Source organism: Trichechus manatus, unplaced genomic scaffold (genome assembly GCF_000243295.1).
Source record: "Trichechus manatus latirostris isolate Lorelei unplaced genomic scaffold, TriManLat1.0 scaffold00289, whole genome shotgun sequence".
In the NCBI taxonomy this organism is placed as follows: Eukaryota; Metazoa; Chordata; class Mammalia; order Sirenia; family Trichechidae; genus Trichechus; species Trichechus manatus.
In genome coordinates, this window is record NW_004444225.1 from 1,474,446 (window position 1) to 1,487,575 (window position 13,130).

General features: G+C 36.2%; 1 protein-coding gene across 2 annotated transcripts in view; it reads left to right on the top strand.

Annotated features, from left to right (window-relative positions):
* AEBP2 (AE binding protein 2) overlaps positions 1-13,130 on the top strand; it is a 76,768-nt gene that overhangs the window by 33,876 nt on the left and 29,762 nt on the right. For both annotated transcript variants that reach the window (XR_002822923.1, XM_023725184.1), the window contains exon 3: positions 10,458-10,565. Coding sequence is in view for 1 of the 2 variants with exons in the window: in XM_023725184.1 (XP_023580952.1) it covers positions 10,458-10,565 (108 nt within the window). In the remaining variant the exon portion in view is untranslated. The remainder of the gene's footprint in view (positions 1-10,457; positions 10,566-13,130) is intronic.

Consider the following 13,130-nt stretch of genomic DNA (forward strand, 5'->3'; position numbering starts at 1 on the left):
TTTTTCACAGTATTCTGTTAAGATTCTTCTAATTTCAGTTGGGTCTGTTGTGATATCCCCCGTCTCATTTCTTATTTGGGTTATTTGCTTCTCCTGTTTTTCTTTTATTAGTTTGGCCAGTGGTTTATTGATTTTGTTGTTCTTTTCAAAGAACCAGCTTTTAGTCTTGTTAACTCTTGCGGTTGTTTTTCTATTCTCTATTTCATTTATTTCTGCTCTAATTTTTAAAATTTGTTTTCTTCTGATGTCCAAGGGCTTCTTTTGGTGCTCTCCATTTGTTTGAATTATAGAGTTAATGTTTTGATTTTGGTACCTTCTTTTTTTTGGATGTGTGCATTTATTGGTATAAATTGACCTCTGAGCACTGCCTTTGCTGTGTCCCAGAGGTTCTGGTAGGATGTATTTTCATTATTATTTGATTCTGTGAATTTCTTTATTCTGTCCTTAATGTCTTCTACAACCGAGTAGTTTTTGAGCAAAGTGTTGTTCAGTTTCCATGTGTTTGATTTTTTTTTCCTTTTTCTGTTATTGATTTCTACTTTTATGACTTTATGGTCAGAAAAGATGCTTTGTAATATTTGATGCTTTGGATTCTATTAAGTCTTGCTTTATGGCCTACTGTGTGGTCTCTTCTGGAGAATATTTGATGTGTGTTGAAAAAGAAAGTATACTTGTCTTCTCTTGGGTGGAGTGTTCAGTATATGTCTGTGAGATCAAGTTGATTTATTGTGGCATTGAGATCTTCTGTGTCTTTATAGAGCTTCTTTCTGGGTGTTATGTCCTTCACTGAAAGTGGTGTGTTGAGGTCTCTTACTATTATTGTGGAGCTGCCTGTATCTCTTTCCAATGCTGTTAGAGTTTTATGTATTTTGGAGCCCTGTCTTTGGGTGCATAAATATTTATTATGGATATGTCCTCCTATCGTATTGACCTTTTAATCATTATATAGTGTCGTTCCTTATCCTTTGTGGTAGATTTTACTTTAAAGTCTATTTTGTCAGAGATTAATATCGCCACACCTGCTCTTTTTTGAGTGTTGTTTGCTTGATATATTTTTTTTCCATCTTTTGAGTTTTAGTTTGTTTGTGTCTTTTAAGTCTTAAGGTGTGTCTCTTGAAGGCAGCATATAGACAGATCGTGTTGTTTTTCTCCATTCTGCCACTCTGTTTCTTTATCGGTGCATTTAGTCCATTTACATTCAGCATAATTATTGATAAGGTATGAGCTTAGTGCTGTCATTTTGATGTCTTTTTTGTGTGTTGTTGACAGTTTCTTTGTTCCACTTAATAGTCTGTGCTCTGTTTTTTTTCTTTATGTGTTTTTTTCGTCTTTTTCACTGTTGTTGATTTTGTATTTGCTGAGTCTGTGTTTTTGTTGTTTTCTATTTTGATGTGTAGATTGTTAGTTTTCTTTGTGATTACCTTAATATTTACCCCTATTTTTCTAAGTTTAAACCGATCTCTTATTTCTTTATGTTGCCATGTCTTCCTCTCTGTATGAAAGATCTATGACTACATTTTTTTAATCCCTTTTTTTTTTAATGTTGTCATCTTTTATATACTGACGTCACTATTTCCCTATTTACAGTGTTTTAGCTTTGATCTATTTTTGTGACTTCCCTATCTGGGTTGATATCTGGTCACTCTGTCCTGTGTTCTAGTTTGGAGTTGTTATCTGATGTTACTGACTTTCTAACCAGAGGACTCCCTTTAGTATTTCTTGTAATTTTGGTTTGGTTTTTGCAAATTGTCTAAACTTCTGTTTATCTGGAAATTCCCTAATTTCGCCATCATATTTAAGAGACAGTTTTGCTGGATATATAATTCTTGGCTGGCAATTTTTTTCCTTCAAGTCTGTGTATATGTCATCCCATCGTCTTCTTGCCTACATGGTTTCTGTTGAGTAGTCCGAGCTTATTCTTACTGACTCTTCCTTTGTAGATGACTTTTTGTTTATCCCTAGCTGCTCTTTAAGTTCTGTCTTTATCTTTGGTTTTGGCAAGTCTGATTATAATATGTCTTGGTTATTTTCTTTTGGGATCTACCTTGTGTGGGGTTCGGTAAGCGTCTTGGGTAGATACCTTGTCATCTTTCACAGTATCAGGGAAGTTCTTTGCCATCAAATCTTCCACAGTTCTCTCTGTATTTTCTGTTACCCCCCATTCTGTTACTCCAATCACTCGTAGGTATTCCTCTTGATAGAGTCCCACATAATTCTTAGGGTTTCTTCATTTTTTTAAAATTCTTTTATCTGATTTTTCCTCAAATAAGTCGGTGTCAAGTGCTTTATCTTCATTCTCACAAATTCTGACTCCCATTGCCTAAGTTCTGCTCCTATGACTTTCTTTTGAGTTGTCTAATTCTGAAATTTTATTGTTAATTGCTTAGATTTCTGTTTGCTGTCTCACTATAGATTCTTGCACGTGTTACATTTGTCATTATGCTCTTCTCTGATCTTCTTAAGTTCCTCTGTTGCTTTGTTTGTGTGTTCCTTGGCTTTTTCTGCGTTTTGCCTGATCCCCTGAAGAGTTCTGTAGATAAATCTTTTGAATTCTACCTCCAGTAATTCCAAGACATTCTGTTCTTCCAGAAGATTCCTTCTCTTGGGAGCTTACTGAGGCCATCGTGGTCTGCCTTTTTATGTGATTTGATATTGATTCTTGTCTCTGAGCCATCGATAAGTTATTATATTTATTTGTTTTATGCTTGCTTACTATGTCGTAGCTTCTTGTTTTGTTTTGATATGCCCGAATAGGCTGCTCACGTGAGCTAGTTTGATTATTGGTGCCTTTGAGGCTCTAATGTCCTGTCACCAGGTTGTTAGAGCTGCTATTAGGTATGGAAGCCCTGGAGTCTATTTACTTTTCTTGTGTGGATTCAGCTCAGCTGTGCAGGTAGTCAGTCATCAAGTGTGTGGTGCAGTCTCTCACCTACAGGCTTAGACAGGCAGAGGTGATTGTTTTAGGCACAGGTATCTGGTTGTAGTAGGGGGTCATGTGCTGTGCAAGGCAGGGGGTTGACAGCTGCCCCTGTGTGTCTGGGAAGAAAGTATGTCCCTGTTCCCTAGAGTGTGTAGGTGGTTGTGTTTTGCGGCCAGACTGTGGGCACCCAGTGTTGCTGGCTGTAAGGTTTGCGAGACACCAGTTATTCTTGGATCCCTGTCGCAGGTAGCTAGGTGGCGTGAGCGTAGCCACTATTCTTCAGGCCCCTGATGTGGGTAGGTGAAGACCCTACTTAATAGGCAAAACAGTATCAAATGTCGTGAACCTATCACTCTGCCATATAGCTGATACAGTTAAAGTTAGGTTTCAGGTATATACCCTGTTGTATTGTGGTAATGAAGGCCTACGCTGTTGAAATGGGCCTACACAGGTCTATACAGGGGTGAAAGGCATTGAAAATCAGTGGATCCCTTATATCTGTGCCTAGGTAAAGGAACTGTGCCTGCCCTGAGTTCCCGGCTTAGGAGAGTTAACAGATTTTTTTTTCCCCTATTTGTTAATTTGTTCCCTCTCCAAGCCTGGGAGAATGGCTCAGTGTGCATGACGAGTCCTACCTCTGGCCCACGGGATGTGGTAATCGTAGACGCTGGCGCAGGACCTGGTGGCAGAGCAGGGAGGAGGCAGGTAAATGGAAGAGAGCTTCTTCCCAAACGGGGTGTTTTTGATCCGCATGGTGGGTTAGATGCGTGTACTTATCTTTTGCTGATTGAGCATCGCTTTTCACTGGTTTTGGAGGTGTCTTAGTCATCTAGTGCTGCTCTAACAGAAATACCAGAAGTGGAGGCCTTTAACAAAGAGAAATTTATTTTCTCACAGTCTAGTAGGCTAGAAGTCCAAATTTAGAACGTCAGCTCCAGGGAAAGACTTTCTCTCGCTGTTAGCTCTGGAGGAAGGTCCTTGTCATCAGTCTTCCCCTAGACTAGAGCTTCTCTGTGCAGGAACCCCAGGTCCAAAGGATGTGCTCTGCTCCCAGCACTGCTTTCTTGGTGGTATGAGGTCTCTAACTCTCTGCTTGCTTCCCTTTACTTTTATCTCTTGTAAGAATAAAGGTTGTACAGGCCTCAGCCAGGGAAGCTCCCTTTTCATTGGATCAGGAATGTGACCTTAGTTAATGTGTTACAATCCAACCCTAATCCTCTTTAACATAAAATTATAATCACAAAATGGAGGACAATCATTCAGTATTGGGAATCCTGGCCCAGCAAAATTGATACATTTTTTGGGGGACAGAATTCAGTCCATGACAGGAGGCTTGAGTAGACTCTCTGCTGCTTGCCTCACTGCATACACCAGCGGGCCTGGCCTGCAGGGTGCCGATTCCCGCCAGGTCAGGTTTGGTAACTCCTTGCGGCTTCCAAACCATCTCTCTCCCCCTGCCACTCAGTCTGATTCCTCAACTTTGCCTTTGATCTTCAGGGCTCGTCGATTGTCATGTATAATCGATTCACTTGTTTTTTTGCGTCTTTGTTGCAAGAAGGGACCTCAGGAAGCTTCTGACTACTCTGCCATCTTGACCCCGCCCCCCTGGATTGTCTTTTTGTTGTTGTAGAAGATTTATATATATTTTGGATGTTATTCTCTTGTTGGATATATGGTTCCTGAAGATATTCTCCTGATGGGTAGGCTGTCTTTTCACTTTTCTGATGAAATCTTTTGATGAACAGAATTATTTAACTGTTCAGATTTCTTGATGCAGGAGATACTTTTGTCATTTTATTATCTTTTATACACGTTCTTTTTTTTTTTTTTTTTTTTAATATTTTATTGTACTTCAGGTGAAGGCTTACAGAACAGATAGTTTCTCATGTAACAGTAACACTCATGCTGTTTTATGACATTGGTTAACAACCCCACAACATTTTAACCCTCTAAATACTCAACTTTTTTTTTTTTTTGGTGAAAATACACATAGCCAAAGATACGCCATTTCAAAAATTTTTTTTACATACACATTTAAGTGACATTGACTACGCTCTTCTAATTATGCTGTTTTATACACGTTCTTTTGATGTGTTTTTTAGTTAGGGGATGTCTCAGTCATCTATTGCTGCTCCAACAGAAATACCACAAGTGGATGGCTTTAACAAAGAGAAGTTTATTTCTTCACAGTCCAGTAGGCTACAAGTCCAAAATCAGGGCATCAGCTCCAGGAGAAGGCTGTCTCTCTCTGTCAGCTCTGGAGGAAAGTCCATGTCACAAGCTTCCTTTGGTCTGGGAGCTTCTCTGCACAGGAACCTCAGGTCCAAAGGACACGCTCTTGCTCTCAGCATTGCTTTCTTGGTGGTATGAGGTTCCCATGTGTCTCTGCTCACTTCTTTCTTTTATATTTCAAAAGAGATTGCATTAAGACACTAATCTTGTCAACCTCATCAGTATAACCTCATCACAGTGATAGAATTTACAACACATGAGGAGATCACATATTAATCTCATCATAGTGGTAGAGTTTACAACACATAAGGAAATCACATCAGATAACACAATCATACAATACTGGGAATCATGACCTAGGCAAGGTGCCCCACACGTTTTTTGGGGGACACAATTCAATCCATGACAGGATAAGGGAGGAAGTTTTGGGGGGGGAGATGATAGGATATTCAAAAACTTGGATGAGGACAGTCACCTTTATGTATTTTCCAACACGGCATCTGTATACTCTCAGATCAGATTGCTGCTAGAATGTGGCATCATTTTGAGTTTTGATTGTCAGTTGACATCTAAACACAACATGAAATGGGTTATATCTTTTGCTATAAACAAAAAATGTTTTATTTTTGTAGTTTTTGTGTTTTATTAAATACCGTTAGCCTTGTTTATGTTAAATATCTTTATACATGCAATTGAAAATAGTGGCTAAAAATAACGATAAAAAATTATGTCTGTTGTATTTTAGGTAGGTTTTGAAAGAACAATCTGATCTTAACCAAAATAATTTGAGTCTAAAAAATACTCTGCTTTTCTTCTATATGTTCACATCTTGAAAAAGAATGGGCTATTTTTGTTTTTTTCCCGTTAAAATACTAGAGCTTGAAGGGACCATTAGATCATCAGCTCCTTCCTAACTTTAGGTGGTATGCCTCTTGCCTTATACATCTTTTTGTATCATTTCATTGTAAAAGAAATCTAATTCCTCAATATAACTAGACTTTTTTTTTTTGCATGTGGATTATACTGCTTACTTTCTGTATTTACATGTGATTGATTTTAATTTACTTAACTGTATAACAAAATTTCTTCATGCATTCTAGACTCTGTCAGGTTACACTGCATTCTTTTGCAGTGGATTTTCTTAATTTATTTACAGAAAATTTAGATGGATTCATTAGTGTACTTCAGGTGTGAAGTATTAGCGACCAGGTAGGCATAGGTGCAGTTATCTGTACTGTCATGTGAGCCATTGAAGGTATAGGTTGTGCATACATTTAAATAAATACACTGCTATGTTTGTTCAAGGAAGTTGACCAAAGACGAGACTGAGACAAAGTTCCCAGGTTTGTACTAGCCTTCTTCATCTTGGGCATTCTGGAGAAGATCTCCAAAGATAAGGCTCTCATTCCAACAGAAATGAGTAAGAGTTCCTCGAGTTCTCAACAGAAAGCCCAAACCTCCCTGTAACATTGAAAATTTTAGATCTGTATATCTTCTATGGAACCCTGGTGGCACAGTGGTTAAGAGCTATGGCTGCTAACCGAAAGGTCAACAGTTTGAATCTACCAGTCGCTCCTTGGAAACCCTGTGAGGCAGTTCTGTTCTGTCCTTTAGGGTTGCTATGAATCTTGAAATTGACTCAAGGGCAAGAGGTTTTCTACATGTTACATGCTAGGTCATTGTACATTTGAAGCTTCTCTTATAGTCCAAAAAGATATTGGAGTACCCTTTTTAGACTACTATTAATGCATTAAGGATCCCTGGTCTTGCAGTGGTTAAACACTCAGCTGCTAACCGAAAGACTGGCAGTTCACACCTTCCAGCCTCTCTGCAGGCGAAAGATGTGCCATTCTGTTTCCATGTAGATTACAGCCTTGAAAGTCCTATGGGGGCAGTTATATTGAGTTGGAATCGACTCGTCGGCAACGAGTATTAGTCCATTAAGGCTGTGGGAATATGCCCTCTCTCTGCCCCCAATCTGGCAGAAAAATCTGATTGCAGTATTTTGAGAAGGGGCTTTTAATGTCTAATATGAACCCAGTTTTTCTGTTTACTAGTCTTTCTGACTGACTATATTGTCTTGCATTTTAGTAGTATTTTCGAATTGTCAAATGTGTGCTTATAGCATGTCTGTTTGATGAGGAAGGAAATAGAGGTTTAGGTTACGTTACTCTTCCAGCATTACACAGCTACAAAGTAAGAGGTGGAGAGAATTCAGATCATCTACTTTTGTTCTATTTCTGGCATATCTAATATGAACTAAATATGATCTAGGTCTTTATGTATCTTGACAGACTAAATTGTGGACTTCTGTGTCTTAATATTCTAATTAAAATTTCTAGATCTTAATTTATTTTTAAAATAGTATAGACAAATCATTATAGATTATGGTTTTGAACATATTCCATTCAAATTTGGATTGAATCTTGTGGAGTTTGGTTCTCGGAGTTAATTTTTACGATGGGAAAGTTTCTAAAAATAGGATATAAAAATTGTTTTCCATCAGTTGGAAGAGTGTAATCAATGTCACTGAATTGTACATGTTGAAATTGTTGAATTGGTATATGTTCTGCTGTGTATTCTTAACAACAAACAAAGATAAAATAAATTATAAAAAGTTTTTTTACAAATATGCATCCAAAGAATTTCAGGTTTGCAGAAAGAACTTTTGTCAGATTTATCTCTAACCATTTGTCAAAGGGGTCTCCTGATAAGGGTGAGAGAAGGAAATTTAGCTTTTGAACAGTTTTGTGGTTTATGTGGATACTTGATGGGGATTTTTAGTGTATCAAAGTACTACCACTACAATTGTGTAAGTTTAGTGTTTTCTTTCCCCCAGAATTAGCTTTCAGAGGGAAAGGCAGTATATTATTCTTGACACAAATATTTCACCCATATATAGCTAAACATAGTTAACTTTGGTCTGTTTCTACTTATTTCATTTCCTATAATATTCACTAGGCTGAAGGTTAGGGTTTTTCTTTGAAACCCTGAAGGTATTGCCCTAATAGTGTTATTAGACATTCCATCTAGAGTCTAGGCCGTATCTACTTACTAATTAAGGCTGTGTCTCATGGAATTACAGCCTACCATCTCCCCATTGTCATATTTATTCATAGGGAAAAAAATTAGAAGTCAGAAATTATTACTTCCTCATATGTAGTGATTGGGTAATGTTAGGTAGGGGTGGTGTTTATCTGGAGGAACTAAATCCCACCTTTTCTATGATTTGAGAGTAACCCAGAGGTAGGGGTCCTTAAGGGTTACATTTGTGGAATTCTTCACTGTTGCAAAAAATGATTTTGTTTCCACATACTTGCATTTCTGTTTATGTGGCATGAATTGTGAGAAAATTTTAAATCAATCTTTGATTCCTGTTTATTACTTGGATTGAAAATTTAAGATTCCAGTTCAGAATCTAGTACTAATCTTGAATCAGGAAATTGATAGATAGCTCTGATTTTCTGCAGGTGGTTATCAAACAATATTAGATTAATTTCCACAGTGTGTATGTATTGCTTTTTTTTAATTTTTTTTTTTTCCTGGATTCATTTAAAAAGTAATTTTTAACTCTGGGAACCTCAGGACTTATTTTATAAACATGTGCTAGGGAGAAGAATTTTAAAGTATGAAGGAGGAAATACTATGTCTTCTCTATCTGTTTCACTAAAAGAAACTAGCAAATCTGTTGTGGGATCAGAAGATGCAATTCTCTAAACAGGTTAAAATGGCACTAGTAGTATTGCCCCGTTAGACCTATTTGATGTAAAATAATTTTGGTTTTGAGTAAAAATTGATCTGGTATTTGTTCATAGACTAGATTTTTCTAGTATTTTAACATTTTTATTTTGAGACTGACTTTTAAACAACGTTTCCTTAGTTCTGTGTGTATCTTTGTTCTGTATATAGTACATTGTACTCTTGAAGGTATGGCTCTGTATCTGCTCTTACCTTACTTTCTGAAGGTAGTGATTACAATAGATCTATACTTTTCTTACTGATGCTGGGGAGCAGTTTTTAATGTTCAGTTTGATGGAAATATAATCAGTTAGGAAACTGATATCTCACTAGTAGGACAATGATAAAGATTGTTAGTCTTGTCACATTCCAAACCCAGTCATACTCAGTTGCCTGAGTCCAAGAATATGGATCTATTATAATAATAGAGCCAGCTTATGTCCATTGCTTTTGCAAATATCCTAGTTGTATTAAATTTAATTTTGTATTAAATTTTGCTTTATAATAAAGATAATTGGAAATAATTTTAAATTAATAGAACAGTATAAGTAGTATTAGTGTGCATGTGAGAATAGGGAAAAATTGACGGAAAAATTATAATTTGATTATTTGTTTAGTTTTACACATTTGAAGATGAAAATATCAGTACCTACTACTTAACGTTTATTGACTCTTAATTTGATTTATTTTTATTGTCTGTTTATAGCTTTATTATTTTCCTGATAATTTAAAATTAGTACATTCTTGTTCTCTCATGCAGTAAATACAGAAAAGTAAATAATGATCCATAGTCTCAGTTCCTAGGGATATATTGTTAAAATTTTGTATGTTTCCTTCTGAATGGTACCGTGTGATTGGTTTGTCAATTCCTTAAGTGGAAGAGGTAGCTTTACCTTTCATACTGGAAAGTTCTGTTTTAATAGTTTTGAATCGAAATGCTTAATGTAGTTAAACTTTCAGAATCATTTTTTTATTTAAGTAGAATTGTCTATCTGGTTATTTTAGTGGAAATCTTAATTGCTTGGAAAATGTTATAAAGAATTTTGTCATTAGCTTGTACAGAGATTTCTATAGAATTAACTTTTGAGTGTGAATGTGTTCTTAGAACAACTGATAGTGAAATATGCAGTATTTGAAGCAGTTTATACCTAGAGAGAATAAAACTCAATTAATTTTAATAGTTGCTAATGAGTCTTTATATTCATTTTGGCAGGATTACATATTTTCCATAACTTTTTCAAAATATATTTTAAACTATAGATTTTTAATGAGTCAACAACTGGATCATTAGAGAAAAGAAATCAATAAACGTTGGCAAGTCTTTTATGTATTATTTCTTTGTAAGGTTAAAAAAAATGAAGAAAAACTCTTAAAGCATGGATTCTATATTACATTATATATGTGTTTTTTAGTTATAGAAGTGAATTCACATCTGCTTTGTTTGATTCATATATTAAATAGCTCTTTGTTAAGTGAAGACCTACAAGATATTCTTTTTAATTTACAAGGGATCAAACTCTTTGTTGAAATAAGTGATGGAAATTAATACGGCTTTTCTTTTTAACAGGTATTTGTTTGCTTATGGAAAGGTTGTAAAGTATATAACACTCCATCAACCAGTCAAAGTTGGTTACAGAGGCATATGCTAACACACAGTGGAGACAAACCTTTCAAGGTAAGTGTGTATCTGTGGGGTTTTTTTGATAACTCCCAACTTAAGTGGACATGTTTCTTAATGGGCATACTTTTGTCCTCCTAAATTTTTAAAAATGAAAATTTGTTTTAACATTTCTATAGATACATGGAATTTCAGAAGTGGAAGGGAGCAGAAGAAAGGCCTTATGATCCGCTTCTGTAAAGATTACAGCCAGGAAAACCCTATGGAGCAGTTCTGCTCTGTACCACATGGGGTGACCATGAGGCGGAATCGACTCTATGGCAGTGGGTAGTCTTGTGGAAGTAGACCTTTCTTCCATAGTGCCACTGGGTGGATTCCAGCTGCCAGCCTTCTGGTTGTAGCTGAGTTGGAGACTGCTTACACCACTCAGGGACTTAAAAACTTAGGTAGAAGTGACTACAAGTTTTAACTCAGAGATCCAGTTGATCTGACAAGCATCGTATATAACAGAAAGCATTGGACTGTGGGTTTTGAGTGCACATCAAGCTACTTCTCTCTCAAACCAAGTTTTCTGAAAAGATTGGACTAAAAATGATCTTCAGCTTTCTTTTCACCTTTTAACATCCTATGATGAATACGTTAAGTGCTCATTCAGTAAAGCAAAACCAAAAAATCCCATTGCCATTGAGTCGATTCCAACTTGTAATGATCCAGTAGGACAGAGTACAGCTGCCTCGTAGGATTACTAAGGCTGTAAATCTTTATGGAAGCAAACTACTACATCTTTCTCCTGTGGAGCAAACAGGTGGTGGATTTCAACCACCAACCTTTTGGTTAACTTAATGGTTAATCACTGTGCCACCAGGACTCCTTTTTATAAAGCTAAATGATAAATATTGCATATGGAAAAAAAAAAGTGGAAGAGAAGTAGAGATCATTTAATCCAGTTTTTTCCAACTTGGAAAAAAGAAAAAAATGTCACTGAGGCCAGAGACTTGAAGCCATATCTTTTGTTTATTTATTATCATTTATTTTATCTATTTTGTTGTTGAGAATGTACACAGGAAAACATAGACCAATTCAACAGTTTCTGTGTGTACGAGTCAGTGACATTGATTACATTCTTCAATTTTGCAACCATTTTCACCCTCCTTTTCTGAGTTGTTCTCCCCCATTAAGGTAAACTCACTGTCCCTAAGGTTCCTGTCTAATTGCTGTTGTGAGTTTGATCTCATGTAGTTCTTAAAAGCACTTAATGCTCAAGGCAGACATTCTTTCCTAGTTAAGCTAAACCATTGTTTGGTTTAAAGGCTGTGTCTTTTAAATTGATCAGCTATTGTTAATCCATGTGGTCTGATTATGTTTTCTTACAGTCAAAGATTTCAGCCTTTTTACAAGCGAATAACACCAGTTATAATATGAAATAAAGGAATTATAGAGCATTAAGGGATTTGATACTTGTTCCCTCAATTTTGAGGTCATATTACAGAGATTAGTTGTAAATCACTGTGCCAAATAGAAGTAGTCTGTGAAATCTGGGTAAAGAGCAAGTTTCTGTAAATATAATTATTCCATTCATTATATTGGTTTCTAATTAAAGAAGTCTAATAGTTTATTAAGAAGTAGCCTTGGTGGCACAGTGGTTAAGCGCTCAGCTGCTAACCAGAAGGTCATTGCTTCGAGTGCACCAGCCTGCCCTAGACTTGGTGATCTGCTTCCATAGTAAAGATTGCAGCCTAGGAAGCCCTATGGGGCAGTTCTGTCTTGTTGGACTGCTATAACTTGTAATCTGCTCAACAACAACGGGTTTAGTTTTGTTTAATCTTTACAGGAACAGATTGATCGCCACGTCTTTTCTCCAGCATAGCCGTTGGTGGGTTCGAACTGCCAACCTCTCGGTTAGCAGCCTTGCACCTAACCATTATGCCACCAGGGTTCCTTGGTATGTAAATACTGTGCCAGAAACTTTCCTTGAGTTCCATTAGAGAATGAGTGGAGTTGCTTTTTAAAAAATCACTTAGTAGTTTTGACTAGGTCACCATTAATAAGATACAGGAATTAAAAAGCAAAAGTAAATTGAGAAATTTTGCTCCCTCTTTTCTGTCCCTTCCCAATATACTTTTATAGTTTTATTAGTTTCTGATTAATTCTTCAAGTAGTCTAATTTTTTTTTTTACACAAAAGTTGGTATACTACATACTGTCTGTGCCTTTATTTTTTAAATAAACTTTTTATTTCAGAGCAGTTTTAGATTTATAGGAATATTGTGAAGATAGTATGGAGAGTTCCCGTTTCCCTAACCCAGTTTCCCTTATTATTAACATCCTGTGTTGGCATGTGCACCTTGCTTTTTTTTTTTTTGGAAATTTTTTATTGTCGTAAAGTATATATAAAATTTACCATTTTGATCATTTTTAAGTGTGCGATTCAGTGGCATTAAGTACATTCATATACTTGGCTTTTTAAGCATACTTTATACCAGAGATCTTTCCGTATCAGTTCCTGGAGCATATTCTTAACTTTTTAAAACAACTTCGTAGTATTCATTTGTGTCTCTGCAGCCTAGTGTGTTTGATCTCCTAGACGTCTGGGTTGTTGCTGTTCTTTCTCTGTTACAAATAG